The sequence below is a fragment of the Notolepis coatsorum genome (assembly GCF_963971535.1).
Source record: "Notolepis coatsorum genome assembly, chromosome: 5".
Classification (NCBI taxonomy): domain Eukaryota; kingdom Metazoa; phylum Chordata; class Actinopteri; order Aulopiformes; family Paralepididae; genus Notolepis; species Notolepis coatsorum.
Genome location: NC_140169.1, coordinates 172,815,946 through 172,837,918, shown reverse-complemented (window position 1 = coordinate 172,837,918; position 21,973 = coordinate 172,815,946). Strand labels below are relative to the sequence as shown.

Sequence of the window (21,973 nt, the reverse complement as noted above, 5' to 3'; positions counted from 1 at the left end):
GCACCGTTAGCTAGAACCTGGATCCCAGAGCTCCTCCTGGTCACAGCACCGTTAGCTAGAACCTGGATCCCAGAGCCCCTCCTTGTCTTTCTGCCACGATGTATTTGTCTCTTATCTGTTTGTCCGTTCAAAGCTGAAGTCTCATTTTGGTGTCCTGTGAAGTTTGAAACTTTCCTATAACATCATCGCCTCATGGTGTGGACCCCACTCGTCGTAACTCCATCCGCCATTAAATCCGCCAAAAGCACTACAATACCTTATACTGCAGGTATTGTATAAGGTATTGTTCAACACGGTCTCATCAGATAATATAAATAAAGTACTAATCGACCACAGGAAAAAAGGTAAATAATGTACGTTATGTTATAGCCATAAGTAATATATTTACATATTGTATCGACAAAAGTCCAAAACAAAGCCTGCAGCCACGAGTTGAACCAACAATTATTGCAGTCACCAGGCGAGTGTTCTCACCGCTCTCTAACTATGATTACAGTTAGTGTTAAAGTTAGTTTTAACATCCGCTTAATGGTTTTGGTTAAGGTTTGATCACCAGCAGGGGAACTTTTTTCTGAAAAAAGTTTATATGTAACGTACAAATGTATGTACTTATTTATTTGTAATACGTACACATGTTAGAACATGAAAATATATTACTTATGGCTATGACATTGGCTTTTTTTCCTGTAGTCGATTAGTACTTTATTTCCATATTTTAAGTGAGAGTGTTGTATGATGTGGTACAATGGAAGAGTAGGTCATATATGATGTGTCATCATTGCTTGTGTGCAGTGTTGGAGGTACTGGTCTAAAACTATAGTTTAACAAACTACTGTAGTAACTAAGGGAAAGATGTTTCTGTGGAAAATCTACTACATCCCAATTTCATTGTGGAAGATGTTCAAATCTGGGAGTCTGGAATGTTACATAGTAGGTATACAGTATACAGTATGCAGTATAGAGCAACACTACGATAAATGTCAAGTCTGTTGAATTTAGAGGCCAGGGCACGTAAATCCTTGACAGCGTGCCGTTTTTTGAAGTGGAATCAGGATAAAATTAGGTAAATAAACAGTGATTCCAAGTTTTTCCAAGGAAATATATATAGTTTATAACTACTTTAGCTCCATAACCAAAAGTAGTTGTCTTTGAATTTAGTTTATAACTAGTGCCCAAAACCGTTGCAAAATGTAAAGAAAATGCTATAAAAAAAATTCTACTTTACAGTAACTACTTCCCAACACTGCTAAGATGCCATTGTAGTCTCCCAAAACATAGGGCTGGCGCTGTGAGGAAACGCAGCTTTGAGCCTAATTTCTGCATGTTGTTGAAGGATGGATTACTCTTTGACCCTTATCCCAGTTTATCCTTATGCTCACTCTCCAACTATGGTGTGTGTGTGTGTGTGTGTGTGTGTGTGTGTGTGTGTTGTGTGTGTCTCTGTGTGTGCGTGTGTGTGTGTGTGTGTGTGTGTGTGTGTGTGTGTGTGTGTGTGTGTGTGTGTGTGTGTGTGTGTGTGTGCGTGTGTGTGTGTGCGTGTGTGTGCGTGTGTGTGTGTGTGTGTGTGTGTCCGTGTGTCCGTGTCCCTCCTTCTCTCGGCAGCCGGCAGTCGCTCCAGCTCTCCAGGCACCAAGCTGTTGGGCAGCAGCTACGGACGGATCCCCAGGGCGACAGTCTCGGCCACCAGCACGCCACTCGACAAGCGCACCAAGATCCCCCGCAGCCAGGGCTGCAGCCGCGAAACCAGCCCCAGCCGAATGGGCCTCGGTAAGGCTGTGTGGTGGTGGTGGAGCCGGACTCACCCACCCCGTTGTTATGCCGCGGACGTCGTGATATTCGATATATAGGTTTAATAGTGAAAACACACAATATACATGTAGGTTAAATGAGCTGGGCTGAGAGGAGTGTTTCCCAGTGGCCACCTGGGAGACACAGAGGGAGAGAAGGGGACACTCGGCTTAACCCTTTCACTACCACACTACAGACGGTTAACCCTTTCACTACCACACTACCGAAGGTTAACCCTTTCACTACCACACTACAGACGGTTAACCCTTTCACTACCACACTACCGAAGGTTAACCCTTTCACTACCACACCACAGACGGTTAACCCTTTAGTGAAAGGTTAACCTTCTGTAGTGTGGTAGTGAAAGGGTTAACGGTCTGTAGTGTGGTAGTGAAATGTTAACCGTCTATAGTGTGGTAGTGAAAGGTTAACCTTCGGTAGTGTGGTAGTGAAAGGGTTAACCTTCGGTAGTGTGGTAGGGAAAGGTTAACCTTCGGTAGTGTGGTAGTGAAAGGGTTAACCGTCTGTAGTGTGGTAGTGAAAGGTTAACCTTCGGTAGTGTGGTAGTGAAAGGGTTAACCGTATGTAGTGTGGTAGTGAAAGGTTAACCGTCTGTAGTGTGGTAGTGAAAGGTTATCCTTCGGTAGTGTGGTAGTGAAAGGGTTACCCGTCTGTAGTGTGGTAGTGAAAGGGTTAACCGGCTGTAGTGTGGTAGTGAAAGGTTAACCGTCTATAGTGTGGTAGTGAAAGGTTAACCTTTGGTAGTGTGGTAGTGAAAGGGTTAACTGTATATAGTGTGGTAGTGAAAGGTTAACCTTCGGTAGTGTGGTAGTGAAAGGGTTAACCTTCGGTAGTGTGGTAGTGAAAGGGTTAACCGTATGTAGTGTGGTAGTGAAAGGTTAACCTTCGGTAGTGAGGTAGTGAAAGGGTTAACCGCCTGTCGTGTGGTAGTGAAAGGGTTAACTGGCTGTAGTGTGGTAGTGAAAGGTTAACCTTCGGTAGTGTGGTAGTGAAAGGGTTAACCATCTGTAGTGTGGTAGTGAAAGGTTAACCTTTGGTAGTGTGGTAGTGAAAGGGTTAACCGTATGTAGTGTGGTAGTGAAAGGGTTAACTGTCTGTAGTGTGGTAGTGAAAGGGTTAACCGTCTGTAGTGTGGTAGTGAAATGGTTAACTGTCTGTAGTGTGGTAGTGAAAGGGTTAACCTTCTGTAGTGTGGTAGTGAAAGAGTTAACCTTCTGTAGTGAAAGGGTTAACCATCTGTAGTGTGGTAGTGAAAGGGTTAACCGTCTGTATTGTGGCAGTGAAAGGGTTAACCTTCGGTAGTGTGGTAGTGAAAGGGTTAACCGTCTGTATTGTGGTAGTGAAAGGTTAACCTTCGGTAGTGTGGTAGTGAAAGGGTTAACCGTCTGTAGTGTGGTAGTGAAAGGGTTAACTGTCTGTAGTGTGGTGGTGAAAGGGTTAACCGTCTGTAGTGTGGTAGTGAAAGGGTTAACCGTCTGTAGTGTGGTAGTGAAAGGGTTAACCTTCTGTAGTGTGGTAGTGAAATAGTTAACCTTCTGTAGTGAAAGGGTTAACCGTCTGTAGTGTGGTAGTGAAAGGGTTAACCGTCTGTATTGTGGTAGTGAAAGGGTTAACCTTCGGTAGTGTGGTAGTGAAAGGGTTAACCGTCTGTAGTGTGGTAGTGAAAGGTTAACCGTCTGTAGTGTGGTAGTGAAAGGTTAACCTTCGGTAGTGTGGTAGTGAAAGGTTAACCTTCTGTATTGTGGTAGTGAAAGGTTAACCTTTGGTAGTGTGGTAGTGAAAGGGTTAACCTTCGGTAGTGTGGTAGTGAAAGGTTAACCTTCTGTAGTGTGGTAGTGAAAGGTTAACCTTCGGTAGTGTGGTAGTGAAATGTTAACCTTCTGTAGTGTGGTAGTGAAAGGTTAACCTTCGGTAGTGTGGTAGTAAAATGTATAACCTTCTGTAGTGTGGTAGTGAAAGGTTAACCTTCGGTAGTGTGGTAGTGAAAGGGTTAACCTTCGGTAGTGTGGTAGTGAAAGGTTAACCTTTGGTAGTGTGGTAGTGAAAGAAAGGGTTAAGAGGGGAGAGGGGTGGGGGGCTGCAGCCCCTTGGCTCTCACCAAGGTGTAAGTTATTGTTTGGGGGGGCAACCAAATGGGATTCCTCAACAGCTGGCGGGGGACACATAACACCGGCAGATTACTCCCAGACCACAATACTTAATAATATTAACACAAAGAACACGTCACATAAAACACATTTTGACGTTTCGATTTCTTTCATCTGTTCCATCTCTTTTTTCTTCACCAGGCTCTGATCACACAGTGGGAGTTAGAGAAGTCTCTGAGCAGCTGAGACGTTAGAATGATTAGCGTGATGATGTCCTTGTGTAACATCGCCGTCACACCAGCTGCTTAAACTCATCATGCTCATCATGCGTACAGGCAACCAGGTGTGCCGCGCATGTGTGTGTGTGTGTGTGTGTGTGTGTGTGTGTGTGTGTGTGTGTGTGTGTGTGTGTGTGTGTGTGTGTGTGTGTGTGTGTGTGTGTGTGTGTGTGTGTGTGTGTGTGTGTGTGTGTGTGTGTGTGTGTGTGTGTGTGTGTGTGTGTGTGTGTGTGTGTGTGTGTGTGTGTGTGTGTGTGTGTGTGTGTGTGTGTGTGATAAGCACGCAGCTGCTGTGTCAAAGACACACAAGAGGATCATGAATGGACGGCAAGTCATTCAAAAGCCTTGTGATTGGTCAGAGCGTCTGTATATATAATAATTATAAGACATAATTGTGTATTGTGTATGCAGCTATTCTAACCATCTGTAGGTGTTATTTGCCTTCGGTACGAGGCATGTTCTCGTCGACAACGTTCTGCATGATAACAGGAAACATATCAGCACACCTGGGCTCTCATTTATCAATGCTGCGTACGCACAGATATGTCCGTAAACCGCGCGTACGATAATTTCTATGCAAAGTGTGGGATTTATCAAAATTAACGTGTGCTTGAGATTGTGCTCCGACCGTGCGTACATGTCACCAAGCGGTAGAATATGAAGACTGCAACATGAGACGGACTTTCATGAACATAATTAACTAGAGTCCGCTACCCGAGACACATTCTCCTTGATTTGTACCGCAATTTGGGACCCAAATTAAGTGTGGAACAAAACGCACAAATGCCATCCCCATGCACACATTCAAGTCCTCTCCACCCTCGGGTCTTTGGCCACCGGCACGGTCCATCGTGATATATTGGAGATAGATCGAGCAATAGACTGTTACTGTACCACCCATGTAGCTGTCAAAGCTCCATCACAAATTCAGTTATGTGAATAGAAAGGGATTCCACTCAGTCAATGTTGCGATGCACATTTGGCTGATACATGTCGTTGCTGGTGACCGGGAGGAAGGCACGCATTGTATTGAATTAAATTGTAATGTAATTACTGGGGTATCTGTAATTAAAATATCGCTTAAATGCAGGTGATCGGGGTTATCCACTGAAGCCATAGTTAATGATTCAGTCTCTGACCAACCCAACGAACGACCCAACAGGAGTGTAATTATAACGGGCTCACGTGCGAACAAGAGCCCTTTAGAGCACAGTTGGCCTCCTTGTTTGGCACGGGGGGCAGACGCAGAACACCCACCTCCAAACGCGATTAAATATTGTTTAAAATAAAAAGCGAAATACGGTACTATTATTTTGTGTGTCATGTTTCCAAATAAGATTGGTCACAACGAAATGCTTTCTAGCTTCAATTTGTTGGTTAGATGACCTCCGTTGAAACTTCACTGAGAGCGAGATTGATCACGGAGGACTCGCTCTCAGTGAAGTCTCAAGTCCGCTTAGTCCATTATTCTACATTCCATGGGGGTGTTTCATTACCATATGGTTAATTAGGGGCGGTTCAATGCTTACAATCATGCACAAGCATAGACAGTAAGAACATTGGTATTTATCAACACGGAGTGTGCGTACGACCTGTGCATGCACGGTTGATAAATCCCGATTTTTCGGTGCTTAGGAACGAAAATAGAACACTTTCTACGCATTATTGATAAATGAGGGCCCTGGTCTTCCATACTTGTTAGCATTCCTCCTTGGAACCAGCGGGTAAAATAATTAATCATAATTGTTAATTGTGGGCGGCTGGGTAGCGCAATGGACTAAGCACTCGCCTACCACCGCAGAGACTCTGGGATCGAATCCAGCTGTTAGCGGTACCTCCGGCTTGGTCAGTTGTCCCTACTAACACAATTGGCAGTGTTAGCGGGTGGGAAGCCGGTGGGGTATGTGTCCTGGTCGTTGTAAACTGTGACTCCTACTGGTCGGTCCGGGCGCCTGTTCAGCAGGGAGGGGATCTGGGGGAAATAGCATGAACCTCTGCACACGTTACGTTAAGAAGGAGGCGTGTGGTAGTTCTACACCCTCCCCAGGCCGACAGTGGGGCAATGCGTACAACGACCAGGAAGGGAATTGGCATAATAACTAAATTGTGATGGGTGAAAAAATACAGGAAGCCCAAAAATGTAAATAGAATAATAATAATTATTATTAATATAATAGTTAATTGTGATTATTAAATCTACACAAAAACTGGACAGGGCTGTGATTTGACTCTGCAAAAGCAATGGAATACCGACACTGAATACTGAATTTCTCCTCACACTGATATAGTACATACAAACGTGAACAACCTGACAACTTCACACCAGCCTGTGTGAAAACACGGCAAGGTGCCAAGTGGAGTCAATTGGCCTCATATCTTTACTCACTGCTGGAGTAGATGAACCCGTGCAGCACCTCTACGCTGTGGCCTTTGAGACATTCCAGGACATACATGTGTGACGTTGTCAAAAATGTTAACGTGGCACCAGGAAACACACTCATACGTTGGAGTAAACAATGGAGTTTGGTTTAGTTTGTTTGGTCAGTGTGCACATACATCCATTATTTGTGGTAAACAATATCTAGCAAGAAGCTCATTTCCACCTGTAGTCCACAGTAAATTAATAAAAACAGTCATACAGACAAAAAAAACAAGAATACAGTCAGTTGAACAGAGTTACATTCTGATTTATGATGGGTTAAGAATGTTGCACAAAGTATATCTTCCATCTACAAATGACTGCCTTCAAGAATGTATGTGAATATATCCCACACTTATATGATCAATACAATCCAGATTAGGGTTGTAAGCAGGGATATCACAACGTAGGTATTTAACAATGGCTGTCCCCATGTGTGAGGCCATCTATCCCACAATGCAAAGTGATAGCATCCTCTTTTGCTAGTAGCTAGCATTAGCACTAACATTAGCCATTAAACATTAGAGCTGCTTTGTAAGCTACAAAATGTTACAGCTAATGCTAGTTAGTGTTAATTATTTGATTAACAGTAGTTAGCTGAAACATTTGGTAGATGACATTAACTCGTATTTTTGGTAGCTAATGTTAATGCTAATGCTAGCTAATTGCAAAAGAGGATGTGTTAGATGCTTTGCATTGTGTTAGTGCCATGATTAATATTTCTGTTAAAGCAATTGTTGATTCTGTGCTTTGTCCTTGTTTGTTAAACTAAATTGAAAACATAATGTCTGTGGAATTTTTTGCTGTTTTCTGTCTTGGTGGTTTTACATTATTATTATATATATTTTTTTATTGTTTAAAGAGGAATTCCACCGAAACTGACTTTTACTTGGTAACTCCGCAATAGAAGATGTTTTCCAAAAAATTGCATTGCCTGAGTTGGTTGAAAGAAAATGTTATGGGCAGTAATAATCTGGTGCCTATGTTAAACATCTAGAATTATTTTCAAAACTGTTCGAGGATGTCCCCATATTTAATTTTCCTTACTTAGAGCTCATAATAAAAAAAAACGCACATTTTAGGAAAATGTCTACTTTTGCAGAATTACAACATAATGTTTGTGGAATTCCCCTTCGAAGCCATTTTCAGTTTTGTTTCTGTTTACCCTTTTTTATTCTTATTATAATTTTTTTATTTTTATTTTTAAATACGTTACAAACACAGTAATTCCTTTTCAGGTAATGTAATGTTTTGTCGTGAAATAACAAAGAGCTTCAGACTTGCTGCTCTCTGTAATGTATCTAACCATCACCTACTGTCTGCTGTCAGATTAATATACTCACATCCTGTACTGTCGCTGGCTCTCTGTCTCTCGCTATTTCTCCCTCTCTCCTCCCCTGTGTCTTTCTTTATCTCCTTTTCTCTCTCTCTCTTTCTGTGTCTCTCTGTATCTTTGTTTCTGTTCCTCTATCTCTGTGTCTCTGTATTTCTCTCTCTCTCTCTCTCTCTCTCTCTTTGTCCCTCTCTCTACCCCCCCACCACACCCGCCACCCCCACCTCCCCACTAACCTCCTCCCCCATGTCATCCTGACAGCCAGGCTGTGTGGTAAAGCTCTTCTCCCTGCTGCTCTCCCTTCCTACCGCACGCTAGCCCGGAGCCGCATCCCGCGCCCCAGCATGAGTCAGGGGTGCAGCCGCGACACCAGTCGCGAGAGCAGCCGCGACACCAGCCCTGCGCGGGGCTTCACTCCTCTGGGTGAGTAGTACCGCTCGGCTCCTCTAGGTAAAGCCCGTCCTCGGCCCAAGGAGCAAGTCCCGACCTGGATCTCGGTGCTGAACGGTGCATCCGATTCATAGTGGTGTGACATCGTGTTATTAAGGAGTAACAGTATCTATATCGCAAATGTTACAATGTGGACATTTTATATAAAATACACACAATGAATGAGACTGGCGGACCCACAAGCCTGTCGGATTTACCAGAGCTGCTACACTTGTGCAAGTTTAGTTTAGTTTTAGGTTCAAGCTTACATTGCACGCTGCACTGCTTGATTAGAAGATGTACTGTAGTGTGAGAACTTATTTAACCTTCTGTAGTGTGGTAGTGAAAGTGTTTATCATTTGTAGTGTGGTAGTGAACGGGATAACCTTCTGTAGTGTGGTAGTGAAAGCGTTAAGGTTATGTTGGCCCTATGTTGCTCAAGGATTTTATAAAGACCGGACAAAATGGGCGGGCCAAGACGAGTGTCACTCAAGCCCAGTCATCATTGGAAAGTCCAATGGGGCAGTGGTGTTATGTCATTGGGTTATGGAAGCATAGCAGGCAGATACAGGTATAAAAACACTATGGTAGTAAGTAAAACTGGCCAGCGGTATAACTAGTAAGATATGTAAGGGATATGTACAGATATATATATATATATGATATATATACAGGTATGTAAAAAGGATTATATATTATATTCAGACAGGTGTGGACAGATATATACAGGTGCAGCTCAATAAATTAGAATATCGTGGAAAAGTCAATATGTTTCGCTGTATTGATGCAGTCATTTGTGCAAAAGGAGCCCCAACCAAGTACTGAGTGAACATACATAAACATACTTTTCAGAAAGGCCGACATTTCTATATACAAAAGAAAAATACATCTATTTAAAAAAAATGTATTGGCGATACAGACTTTTGAGGTTTCATGAGCTGTAAGACATAATCATCAAAATTAAAACAAATAAAGGCTTGAAATATTTCACTTTGTGTGTAATGAATCTATAATCTACGAGAGTTTCACTTTTTGAATTGAATTACTGAAATAAAATAACTTTTCCACAATATTCTAATTCATCGAGCTGCTGCCTGTATATGATACATATAAATATGATATTGTGTCCATATGGTGGAGTCCTCACCAGAACCCGCCCGGTCCTGGTACAAACAGCCCCACTCCTTTCTTTTGCACTTGGTGTTCACGGGGGTTCTCTTCAGTCCTAGCTATGGGTTTCAATCCCCTGTCCCTTCCTCTCTCTGCCTGCCGTTCCCTCTGCATGTGCCAACTAGAGGAGAACACTGCACTGCACTGCATCGTCTATCTGTCTATCTGTCTGTCTGTCTATCTGTCTGTCTGTCTATCTGTCTATCTGTCTGTCTTCTAATGTTTTTTTTCTGTGTCTTGATTTTAGTTGTATTTTATGTATTTTATATATGTTATATATATACGAAAGTGGTGTTTTGACGAACGTGTATTTTAAGTATGTATGCCTTGATTAAAGGTAGAATCTGTAACGCCGTCAAACAGCGACCTTTAGGCAAAAGGGCCCCGCTAGGTGTTACACTTTGTTTACATTCTTTGCTTTGGTCTAGTCGTGTGTTGGTCTCGGTTTGCAATACCAAGCAGGGCTCTCTCGCCGCCCCCCAGGTCGTTTTTTGGCGGCATCGCAGGCTCCACCTTTAAAGGTTTTCTTGGATGATAAATCTGGATGAAGCGACGGAGGCTGAAGAGGCAGAACGGCCTGATAGTAGACGTCAGCGTCACGGTGATCTCTCTAACTGACAGTGCCGCGTTTCAGCAACGCCGCTCAGTCGTCTATACTTTATGCGCCGTGGCCTCGCTCGAAGTGACGTCAGAAAAGCCCACTTGCTTTGTCTTAATAACGCCGCCAAAGATGGTGGAATAGGTCAGGGGTGCCTGTATTCGAATACCAACCGGTTCATGCTTCCGCGTTCGCGTTTTGCGCTCTGATTGGCCACTGCTGTTTCTGGTCGCACCAATCGTGTGACGGCAAGTTCTTTCACGGTTAAGCTTAGGCACTCTTTCGAAGTTGGTTAAGGTTAGAGTTTGTCTTAGAGCATGGCGATAGAACGCCAGCCCTGATTCCAAACTCTAACCTTAACCAACTTCGACAGAGTCGCCTAAGCTTAACCAGTGATAAACTAGGTGTTAGGTAGTTTGCTGCTGGTCGAGGCGGAAATGGGCGCGTCACGCGATTGGGCACACATGTCACATGACCAGAAACGTCCGTGGCCAATCAGATCGCACCAGAAACGGCAGTGGCCAATCAGATTCGCAAAACGCGAACGCGGAAGCATGAACCGGTTGGTATTCGAATAGACGCGTAGGTTGCGGGTATACAGGACATTTACCCTTACCCTCCAACCCGGGATTGGTCACTCAATGTAGATGAATGCACTGGTCTCCTAAACCAAACTCACACTATACATATAGGTTTGACTACGCCGCGCCCCCGGCTGCAGCAGGTTCAAGACACGTACGGACTTCTGAACGCTCACGCTGCGTACAACCTAAATGGTAGATGGTAGTGATACAGATCAAGAACGATCAACACTTTAACATGTGCCGTCTCTAGGGCTGCACCCACTTTGTCAATTAGTTGGCTGGTATTTATTTTTTTTATCGCTCAACGAGTTTCTTGGAAAATGATAATCCCTTCTGTGGCATCGCACTGCTATTCATACATTTGCCGTGGTCCTTAACATGCATTATTGGAAGAGCTCCTTCTGCACCTTTGCATTCATGGATACAAATGTGGGAGGTGCAATTATACATATTGGAAATGGATTCATTGACAAAAACCTAAGACTAATAATCGACTAACTGTTCCTTTAGTGTTGCGAGCTCCAGTGTGATGTGTTTAACTTTTTCCCACTTTTAACATTTTTGTGGCGTTTTTTTCTGGTATTAAACTTCGACTTGTTTCAAGCTATTGTACAGAAAACACCTACTAAACAGTATAGGCACTAGGCAGTATGAGCTTTACAAACAACACCTACTAAACAGTAGGCACTAGGCAGTATGAGCTTTACAAACAACACCTACTAAACAGTAGGCACTAGGCAGTATGAGCTTTACAAACAACACCTACTAAACAGTAGGCACTAGGCAGTATGAGCTTTACAAACAACACCTACTAAACAGTAGGCACTAGGCAGTATGAGCTTTACAAACCTCAGGCCGGCAGTGGATACCGATCAGCAGAGTGGTGTGAAAAAGGCCACTGTCTAGTCTAGTGTCTACCTTTTGACCAGATGGATGTTCAGCCTGCAGCGTCTGTCACTAACTCCTGGGTCCGGGGTGTCACCCACCCCTCCTGTCCCTCCTCCCGCAGCTTCCCGACGTCACTCCCGCTCCACCAGCGCTCTCTCCACAGCCGACCCCCACGGCCAGTCAGGTGACCTGCATGCCCAACCCTAACCCCCCTTCCCCTCCCCTCCCCTCCCACCCCACACTACCCTCTCCCAACTTAGTGGCACGTCCATGCCAGCATGCTTCCGTGGTGCCGTAAAGTCATGTGGCAAAGAACAACAACCCAAAAAAATAAAAGAATATCCATCTTTCCTTGTCTTTGCACTTCCCTCCAGTGTACTCTAGTGTGTTTCGGTATACAGGCGAGGTGAGACTAGATGTTACACATGTAAAGGAGGACATTTTGTCACCGTCAAACCTGTGACGTTTCAGTGGCTTTTATTGCATATTAATTTCACCCAGCTGCCAGATCCGCTTGGATTGGGACCGTCGGCTGTTTGGTCTCGGCCCCCGCTCCAGTTTCTGCCTGTTTGTTTTACCTTTTGATGTCTTCAGTCGTGTCATATTTTCCGGTCGTGTCGTTCACATTTGCTTTTAAAAAGTTTTGTTCTTCAGCTGTTCATTTCTGTGGGAGGAGCTTTTTATTTTGTTTTGGTTTGTGCCATCGTCCTCTTCCATTTTGAGATCATCCATTGAAACATTTGAAGCGCTGTCTCTATTAATTACACCTCCATGCTCAGAATTCTGCTGAATTCCTATAAGACAACTCTGTTAGTTTGTGCTTTTGGTTCTGTTCTTTTTTGAGCTTTTTCTATCGTACAGTACCATTATTTCCTTGTGATTTTGCTCTCACTGGTTGAGACTGAAGTAGCTACTTTTTCTTTGGTGTTTTCTTTCCCCCTCCATTCATTCACATTCTATTGTAGTCACATCACATGTGGTTTGTATGAAGCAGCTGTAAACCCCTATATGTAGGATTACTGAGGAGAGCATGCGTTGTCTCTCTCTGTTAAAGGATAACTCCACTATTTTGGGAAATTAGCTTATTTAACATCTTCCCTGGAGTTAGACAAGAAGATGCATACCTTTTTTGTCTCTGTGCGTGCATTTTAGCTTTGGGAATAGATGCTCCGTTAGCATAGCTTAGCTTCATCACTGGAAGTGAGGCAGGACAGTAGCCTTACAGTGCCTTACAGTGTATTGCAAGGTCTGACATTGACCAAACTTGATATGCATGACCTTGGTGGGCTCTAGGTCAACTCCTGAAAAGGGGGTCAATGTCAGACCTTGCAATCAAAAGTTAGGGGCGCACTGAAATTATGGCAAGGGTTATTAGCCCCCTAACTTTTGATTGCAAAGTCTGACATTGACCCCCTTTTCAGGAGTTGACCTAGAGCCCACCAAGGTCATGCATATCAAGTTTGGTCAATGTCAGACCTTGCAATACACTGTAAGGCACTGTAAGGCTACTGTCCTGCCTCACTTCCAGTGATGAAGCTAAGCTATGCTAACGGAGCATCTATTCCCAAAGCTAAAATGCACGCACAGAGACAAAAAAGGTATGCATCTTCTTGTCTAACTCCAGGGAAGATGTTAAATAAGCTAATTTCCCAAAATAGTGGAGTTATCCTTTAAGGTAAGTTCACCTTTAATGTTCCCCCTAAACTCTACTCACTGTTTGTCTTCCCCTACCTCTCCTTTCCTCTCCTCCTCTCCTCTCCTCTCTTCTCTTCTATTCTATTCTCTTCTCCTCTCTTCTTTTCTCTCCTCCTCTCCTCTCCTCTCCTCTCCTCTCCTCTCCTCTCCTCTCTTCTATTCTATTCTATTCTATTCTATTCTATTCTACTCTCCTCTCCTCTCCTCTCCTCTCCTCTCCTCTCCTCTCCTCTCCTCTCCTCTCCTCTCCTCTCCTCTCCTCTCCTCTCCACCAGATCGCTATAGTTTGATCCACCAGGCTCGGATCTCTGCGTCGGTGAACGCCATGAGGGTCCTCAACACCAGTAGCGAGGTCCAGGCAGCAGTCGCTGATGCTCTGGTAGGTCAATATAGACATATATATGAGGGACGGCCTTCCACTCTTCCGCGGCTTTCACTGGTGATAGTTATGGCGCTTTCACTGGTGATAGTTATGGCGCTTTCACTGGTAATAGTTATGGTGCTTTCACTGGTGATAGTTATGGCACTTTCACTGGTGATCGTTATGGCACTTTCACTGGTGATACAGTAGTTATGGTGCTCACCATTGTGTCCTGTATAAGTAGGGTTGGGTGGTCCTCCCTGGTAGAGAGGCGAGCTGCATTGGCATCAGTTTCTATATAAAACCATAATTGGAGTTGCCCAATTTATCTTGTTTCTCAGCTGGAGTGGACATCTGGACCATATAGTACACGTTCCAATGAGTTTGTACTGCACTTGGGGAATCTGTGTTTAGCCGCTGTGCTCCTGACACATGGGAACATCATATTATAACAAACTCTAAAACTCAATACTTTGGTATCTTTTGGTTAGTTTTAAATCCTTAATCACCAACCATTCCACCATAATCTGTAATTATTTTTAATTGATTGTATACATTCTATTGTGATTGTACTTATTGTATATTGTATATTTATTGTATTTATCTTGTCTTTATTATTATGTTTGTATGTTGAATGTCATTGGAAACGAGGGCTTGCCCTCAACACATGTTCGAGTTGAAATAAAGATTGAATGAATAATAGAGAAGATATTCAACACATTGGTGCAGGGAAAAGTGCACATATCCTTTCCTTAAAGGTAGAAACGTTAGGTTATAACTATAACAAAGTTCTGTTAATTAGGGGTGACGCTTGGCATCACACTGCACTCCCTCGCGTACGTGCACGCGCACTGAATAAATTCCACAAATGTACCTTTAATACCAGTATTAGTCTGACCACACCCCTCATCAGCTTACCTTCATAAGCAGGTGTGTGGTCACCTGCTCTCGTCCTTCCCAAGCTTTCACCACAAGGTGAGGTCAAGGGCTGCAGCGGCCGTCTGATGCCAAGCGTCACCCCTAATTAACAGAACTTGGTTATAGTTATAACCTAACGTTCTGTTCCATTAGGGGCTCTGCTTGGCATCACACTGCACAAAGGGAGGCCAAGCGGAGCCGCTGGCTGACAAATACACCCCGCTGAAGGCCCCCCACAACCAACAGAACAGGGAGGGCCCCCCCTAATGGAGGGCACCCTCCCTATTAGAGGTTTACCGAGAGGGCGACGGACCCGACCGCGCGAAGAGGCACTCAAGCAACTCAACGCACAGGGTGAGCAGACCGTGGCTTGACCCCACGACTACACCCACGCACAACCCGCATGCCACTCGGGAACGAACGTAGGAAACAACCTCTTTACTGCCCCCAGAATCACGGGATCAAGGGCAAACCCAACCCCGTGGCAAGGCCGTAGCAGCGGAGCGCGAAGGAAGACCCAGACCCACCAAAAGGACTGGACTCCCTGGAATGGGGGCCCGGAGAAGTCCATGATGCCAGCATCAAGACCCCACCAGGTGGGCACCTAGTGACCCCGCCCCCCACATCGCCAGCGTATTCGGACAAAGGCCCCTCAGCCGAGCGGGCCCTGTCCTCCCCAACAGTACACCGCCTGGAACACAGGCCCTGCAACAGGCAGACAGCATGGTCGTAACACACAAGAGTTAACCAACGGAAGCAGGCAGTGCACCGGGAAAAAGACCAGGCAACAGGCTGTCAACCCAAGCCTGGAGACTGCGGACGAGGCAGGCGCCAGAAAGGACAGCTGAACACAGCCGCCCCGGCGGAAGGGGCGTATGCTGGCGTTGTCGCATAACCAAGCCTCCACAGAGAAGGCCGATACGATCGGCAGACGTCATGAACGTGCAGGGGCACCCTCAACCGCAGAACCGGGAGTTGACACTGCAGTAACACACCAGAGAACCAACCACCTAGGCATTACCCCATGCAATGGTTGGTCCCATAACCCCTCAGGAAAGAAACCCCAAAAACACACCTGCGGCACCGCCGCAGCCCGCGTTCTGGTTTCCAACAGGGCTATCCCGGGCCTACGGGTCAACGAAACATTACCCCGGACCGGGCCCGGTGATACGGGGAGCACAGGGTCCCCCGAGGAGGTTAAAACCACCCCAACAGGCCCCTCTGCGCCAAGCGCAAGAGAAGAGCGTAAAAAATGGAAGACCAGCCCCAGCACCCCGCACTCGGTATTCCCAGGAGGTCACCCAACCAAGTACCAACCAAGACCAACCTGCACAGCGGCCGAGATCCGACGAGATCGGGCGCGTACAGGTTGGCACGGCCGTAAGCCATTACGACAGTGCAGAATACAACGCACCCAACAAGGGTTCCATAACGCTCAACCCTGTGACACCCGGACCGACCTAGCATTTTTTCCCCCTGAAAAAAACCCAAGTCCCTCAGGGTACCAGAACAGCAGATCTGCATCCCCAGCGGACAACGGGTGCAACTGATCTGGACCAGCGCGACCAGAACCAGTCCCGTGCCCTAATCACGCCGACCTGCCAACCCCAGGAGAAGGGGCAGATATGCGTGTTGATCCCAACATAAAAAGAAGGCGCCACCCAGACGTGTCGGTACGAACCGCGCCCGGTGGCCCACCCCTAGGGCGTGAGACCCTTCCCCATATGTCCAGACCCATTCCGTCATCATCCCCTGACATGAACGGGAACCCATCGACAACCACACAGGGTGTCGGAAGAGGAAAAACCCCCATCCCAATTGCTTCATAAAAACGCTGTTTCAACCCCAAGCAATCAAGGCGCGCCAGTCAGCCAATGCCCCAAAAGCACATCCTGAGCTAGCACTATGTGTGCGTTTTGACATACCCACATCAACAATAGGCCGTTTAGACCACCATATTGAATCCCCAAGACGCCCAGGGGAACGACAAGAGGGGCGAGATGCAATCAACTCCATGAATGAATGAATGAAAAAGTTTACCCAACAGACCGCAGAAAGGGTACAACCCAGTACGGCAATACACACAATTGGTTAAGGGGAGGCAGACCTGAGAAAGACGTTAGTCTTGTTTCCATCAGGGACCCTCATTTCCAATCCATATAGACACATCCAACTCTTTATAAAAATAAAGAAAAAGCATCACCCGTATGACCCAACTGCACAGCTGGGAGTAAAAAACCTGTTTTCACATGATTTTAATCCAGTCACTCTTTTTAATCAGAGTGTAAGACCAGACCCTCCCAGAAACACCTTCCCACATGAGTCCATAGTCATGAAAAAGATATGTCAACTGTGAGTCACATGACCAATCGACTCAAGTTGACACATAAATCGGGCGCAGCAGAACTGTGAGCCCTACGCCCTAACCTCGACATCTTTAAGACACCGCTACAACGGGCGGGGAAACCTGCCGGCTCCTGTCATGTAATAGGAGTCGGTAGAATACCCCCCCCCCCCCCCCCCCCGCCAAGCACTGGCTTGGCCCTGACTGGCTCAGCAGAAGAGATCAAAAATCCCCTAAACCAATCAAGTGGGAAAGGAGGGGTTTATTCGACACCCCCTCCCGAAAAAAACACCCTTTATCCCTACACACAGAAAAACAACCGTAGCCATCTTGAAAAACCTCCGGTAGAAAGCAATGCATAGCAAAGCTAATACAATGTCCGCTACCCACAAAAATGTGTAAAGGTTTTACAACAAAACACAAGTCGCCTGTGCGTGAATCCTATACCCGTTGACTATGTCGTACATAGGAAAAAACGCTGATCGAGAGTAAACGGCTAGGCCGTGAAATGTGTGTGTACGAGTATTACTGCAACTAAACAACACAGCATTGTGAAACACATATACTTAGTTCAAGCAATGGAATAACACCAGTTTCTACCTGCATGTGGAGCATCAAGCTAATAGAACCTATTACCGAGTGTACGTTGCAGACCTTGCTTAACCTCGTAACACAACACGACTCATCCCACAACGTAAAAGGGCAGATTCATATATACACAACCCCACCATAAAATTGTTTGAAGAAACACACAGTTTGTTCGGCCAAAACACAGTCCCCCTCCATCGGGGAACTTTTTTATTAACTAATAAAGCGTGTCAAGGCACAAAATCATAGAGGGGCCGGGGAGGGTGTAGAGGAGAGGGGACACAGAGGGGAAAAAGTCACTTTAACGGCGTCTGCCACCTCGCGCCGCTCGAGTCTTGCCACCCCGAGGAGCCCCGGAGGGACGGTAGGTTACAGTCTGCTGGACACGACGTTCCCTACCGTCTCCTCCGGTCGTGGATGGGCCGGCGGTGGCAGAAGCGCCGTTTCGTCCCCTGGCCCGTGAGCAAATCCTCTGGCTCCAAGACAACCCCCCGTTCACCAACGGCCGATTCCCCAGAACCAGAGGAACCAGAGTCGAGATCAGGCCATCGCCGGAGCGACGGCACCGAACCCTCGGCTCTTCGGTGAGGCAAACTATCCACCGGCAGTCTCCCGGGCTGGGTCGGCAACCACGAGAGTGGCAACAGCCCAGCACCGAAGCGCACGACGGAGGCGGGAATGGAGAACCGCTGGTGAAGAGTAGGTCTAGCGGGTCTACTCTCCGCGGAATACATTATGACCCAACTTTTTCTTGTACAACAGATGTGAGAGAAGAAAAAATTAAGCACAATGTAAACCCGTCACAACTCTTTTCAACTAACAACACGTCAAGTGGGGTACTACCGAGGCACTTCCTTGTGGTGAAAGCGAGAAGGAGGAGAGCAGGTGACCACACACCTGCTTATGAAGGTAAGCTGATGAGGGGTGTGGTCAGACTAATACTGGTATTAAAGGTACATTTGTGGAATTTATTCAGTGCGCGTGCACGTACGCGAGGGAGTGCAGTGTGATGCCAAGCAGAGCCCCTAATGGAACAGAACTGTAATGTCGCGTGTCAGTGAAAGGGTTAACATTCCGTATTGTCGCAGTGAAAGGGTTAACCATTTGGTAGTGTGGTAGTGAAAGGGTTAATATACCGTGAATCTCTCCAGACCTCTCTTGTCAGAGCCTGAGGTGTGTCCCAGCAGTAGCAACCTCTCCCCTATACCCACTGAAATCCAATCCACACATTACATTTACATTTATATTTACATTTACATTTTGTCATTTCATTGTCATTTACACATCAGACAAAAACAAAAAATGGAGACAAATCACAATACCGAGAGGGGTTCTGTTGCCTAGAGGTCACTGTTTGATGACATTACATATTCTACCTTTAAGTGAATGTAGATATACATATTAGCAGGGGTGTAAAAAGTACCCATAAATTATACTTAAGTGAAAGTATGGGTACCATCTCAAAATCTTACTCAAGTAAAAGTCAGAGTATCTGGCTAAAAACACACTTGAGTAAAGGTCAAAAAGTTTCTACTTTTAAATGTACTTAAGTACTAAAAAGTAAAAGTAAAAACTTTTTTTCTGACTGTCTATTCTTCTGATAGCAGGTGTTTAATCAAAGATCTCCGCTTTCTAGTCTTGCACAAGGACCAATCAGCATGGGTATGGGCGGGTTCATTTTCCATTGATGGGGATTTGATTGGCTGTTTTTAAATAAAGAACGGCCGCAGGATTAATAATGTTAACGTTAGTTCGACCAGAGAAACAAATATACTAATTAAAATGGTTGGACCTGCGAGATTTGTACTTTGTACATTGTAGGTCTGCATTTTAAATGTAAGGAGTAAAAAGTATGTTTTTTTTCTCTGAAATGTAATTGAGTAAAAGTACAAGTATACAAACCTAATAATACTTGAGTAAAGTACAAATCCCCCAAAAAGTATTGTAACGAAGTACAATTACTCAAGTTCATGTTTCTAGTTTCTTTATTAGTTGTCACACAAAAATACAGAATACTTTTATATGAAATACTTTTTCCTGTTTTGCTCCTGAGAGTGTGCTAGATAAAAAATAGATAAAGTATAAAATAGAAAGTCAAAAGTACGTAAACAAGTGTAAACAAAAGTGTTAAATATACATATATACAATATACAATACAGAGTAGAGAAAATGAGTAACAATACAATATACAGTACAATGCAGAAATGGGATGAGGTACAACTTAGGGTAAGGTGCAATGAGGTATGAGTTGTAGTGCAAATCTCTTTACCAATCAATATAAAGTGTGTTAAAGTGTCTAAAGTGGGTAAAGTGGGTGCTGCAGTGAGTTGTTTATTTAAAGTGAGTGTGTACGTGTGGATGTGTGTGCTGTGAGTGTATTTGATGGTTTGTTACATAGTGTTATTGTCATTGAGCATCCTGATGGCCTGGGGATAGAAGCTCAAGTACTTTACACCCCTGCATAATAGTATATATAATATTAGGGCTGTCAGTTTATCGCGTTAATTAGATTAATTAATTACACAGCAAATTATCGCGTTATGAAAATTAACTCAAAATGTATTACAATTTTTTATTAATTTTTTTATATAATTTTTTTTTTGTATCTCATTCATTCCATAAGGATTGGTATCTGATTCTAGGGACATCTGTGAATCTCAGGGAATGTATTGGTGTCAGAAATACTGTGGGCTAGATCCACAAAGAATGGATTGCACGGTGCAAGTTGCACCCTTACTTACAATTCATTATGAATTGAAAATGGGGGACCCTGGTGTAAACAAGACGAAAGTCTTTCTCTGGTCTGCAGCCCCTTAACAATTGTGTGTATTGAGCCGTACTGTATTGTACCCATTCTGCAATCTGTTAATAACCTTTTCATTCAATCAATCAATCTGCGCGGTGATTGATTGAATGAAAATTTTATTTTGAGTCAATTGTAATGAACCAAATGAGAATATCAATACTTTTTTTTTTTATCTTTGACTGTGAATAACACCATGCTCAAATTGACCAGACCTGAAAAATCTAAGCAAATTAATAGATGGAAGATGATTAAACAGAAGGTTTTGTAGATACAGTACTGAATTCTGCCATCTGGACACATGCAATTTGAAATATGATTATAGAATATAGAATATCAGTACTGTATATAATTTATATATATATAAAGTAATCTGGTCAAAATAATGCTCCATGTATCAGAACTGTACAAGCTACACTATGTAATAATGTAAATGCTTCAAACTTGTTTCTAATCTGAACACAAACACAATAGATACAACAAAATGAATATTGAGCTCCGAAGAAGCTTCCCTTTTATTATATAATGTGGTGACCACCACAGCCTAGCAGATCATTTATAGCTTTAAAACAGTGTTATAGAAAGCCATGTAATTTTCAGACATTCTACCCTCTCTCTATCCCCAAAATTAGGGATGCTCGATATTGGCTTTTTTACCGATACCGATATTCCGATATTGTCCAACTCTTAATTTCGATACCGATACCGATACCGATATCAACCGATACCGATATATGCAGGGTTTCCCCCCAAAAAAACTGAATAATTTCAGGTAATTAATAATTTCACTGGATGCATTCAAAAGGCTTTCTAAATGTAGGCATTATCTGTGCAAAATATGATAATTAAAAAAGTAAAAATTAACATTACATATCTCTTGTTGTTGAATTAAACCAACATGCATACTTTTGACAATAAATAAAATAAGAATTGGTTCTTACTTGCTTGCCTGGGTAAATAAAGGTTAAATAAATGTAAAAAGAAAAAAAAAAATTATCGATACCGATATTTTCCGATATCACATTTTACTGCCGATATCGGCCGATAATATCGGACATCCCTACCCAAAATACATAGTCCAGCTGTACTGTACTGATAGAGAATACAGTAAGGTACTGATAGAGAATACAGTAAGGTACTTATAGAGAATACAGTAAGGTACTGATAGAGAATACAGTAAGGTACTGATAGATAATACAGTAAGGTACTGATAAAGAATACAGTAAGGCACTGATAGAGAATACAGTAAGGTACTGATAGAGAATACAGTAAGGTAAGGCACTGATAGAGAATACAGTAAGGCACTGATAGAGAATACAGTAAGGCACTGATAGAGAATACAGTAAGGCACTGATAGAGAATACAGTAAGATACTGATAGAGAATACAGTAAGGTACTGATAGAGAATACAGTAAGGTACTCATAGAGAATACAGGTTAAAGGTTAAACCTCTTCTCTGTCCACACTGTATGTAACTCCTCTCATGTTGGGCTCTTCTTTTTGTAGGAAACAACTTTCAAGGGTTTGAACGAAGTGGAACAGCATGATTTATTATAGAATGATGAAAGATGTCAGACTATAATGTTTTAGATGATATGCCATGGTATCAAGCCACGAGCCGTCGTGAAATGTTTTGTCGTGTGTCTTCCTGTGTCCCCCGAAAATAGGG

At 44.0% G+C, this 21,973-nt stretch overlaps 1 protein-coding gene across 1 annotated transcript in view; it reads left to right on the top strand.

Annotated features, from left to right (window-relative positions):
• Positions 1-21,973, top strand: part of LOC311228465 (CLIP-associating protein 1-like) — a 257,076-nt gene that overhangs the window by 189,926 nt on the left and 45,177 nt on the right. Inside the window, exons 15-18 of the mRNA XM_084314370.1 lie at positions 1,603-1,767; positions 8,188-8,349; positions 11,717-11,779; positions 13,566-13,669. Of these exons, the coding sequence (XP_084170496.1) occupies positions 1,603-1,767; positions 8,188-8,349; positions 11,717-11,779; positions 13,566-13,669 (494 nt within the window). The remainder of the gene's footprint in view (positions 1-1,602; positions 1,768-8,187; positions 8,350-11,716; positions 11,780-13,565; positions 13,670-21,973) is intronic.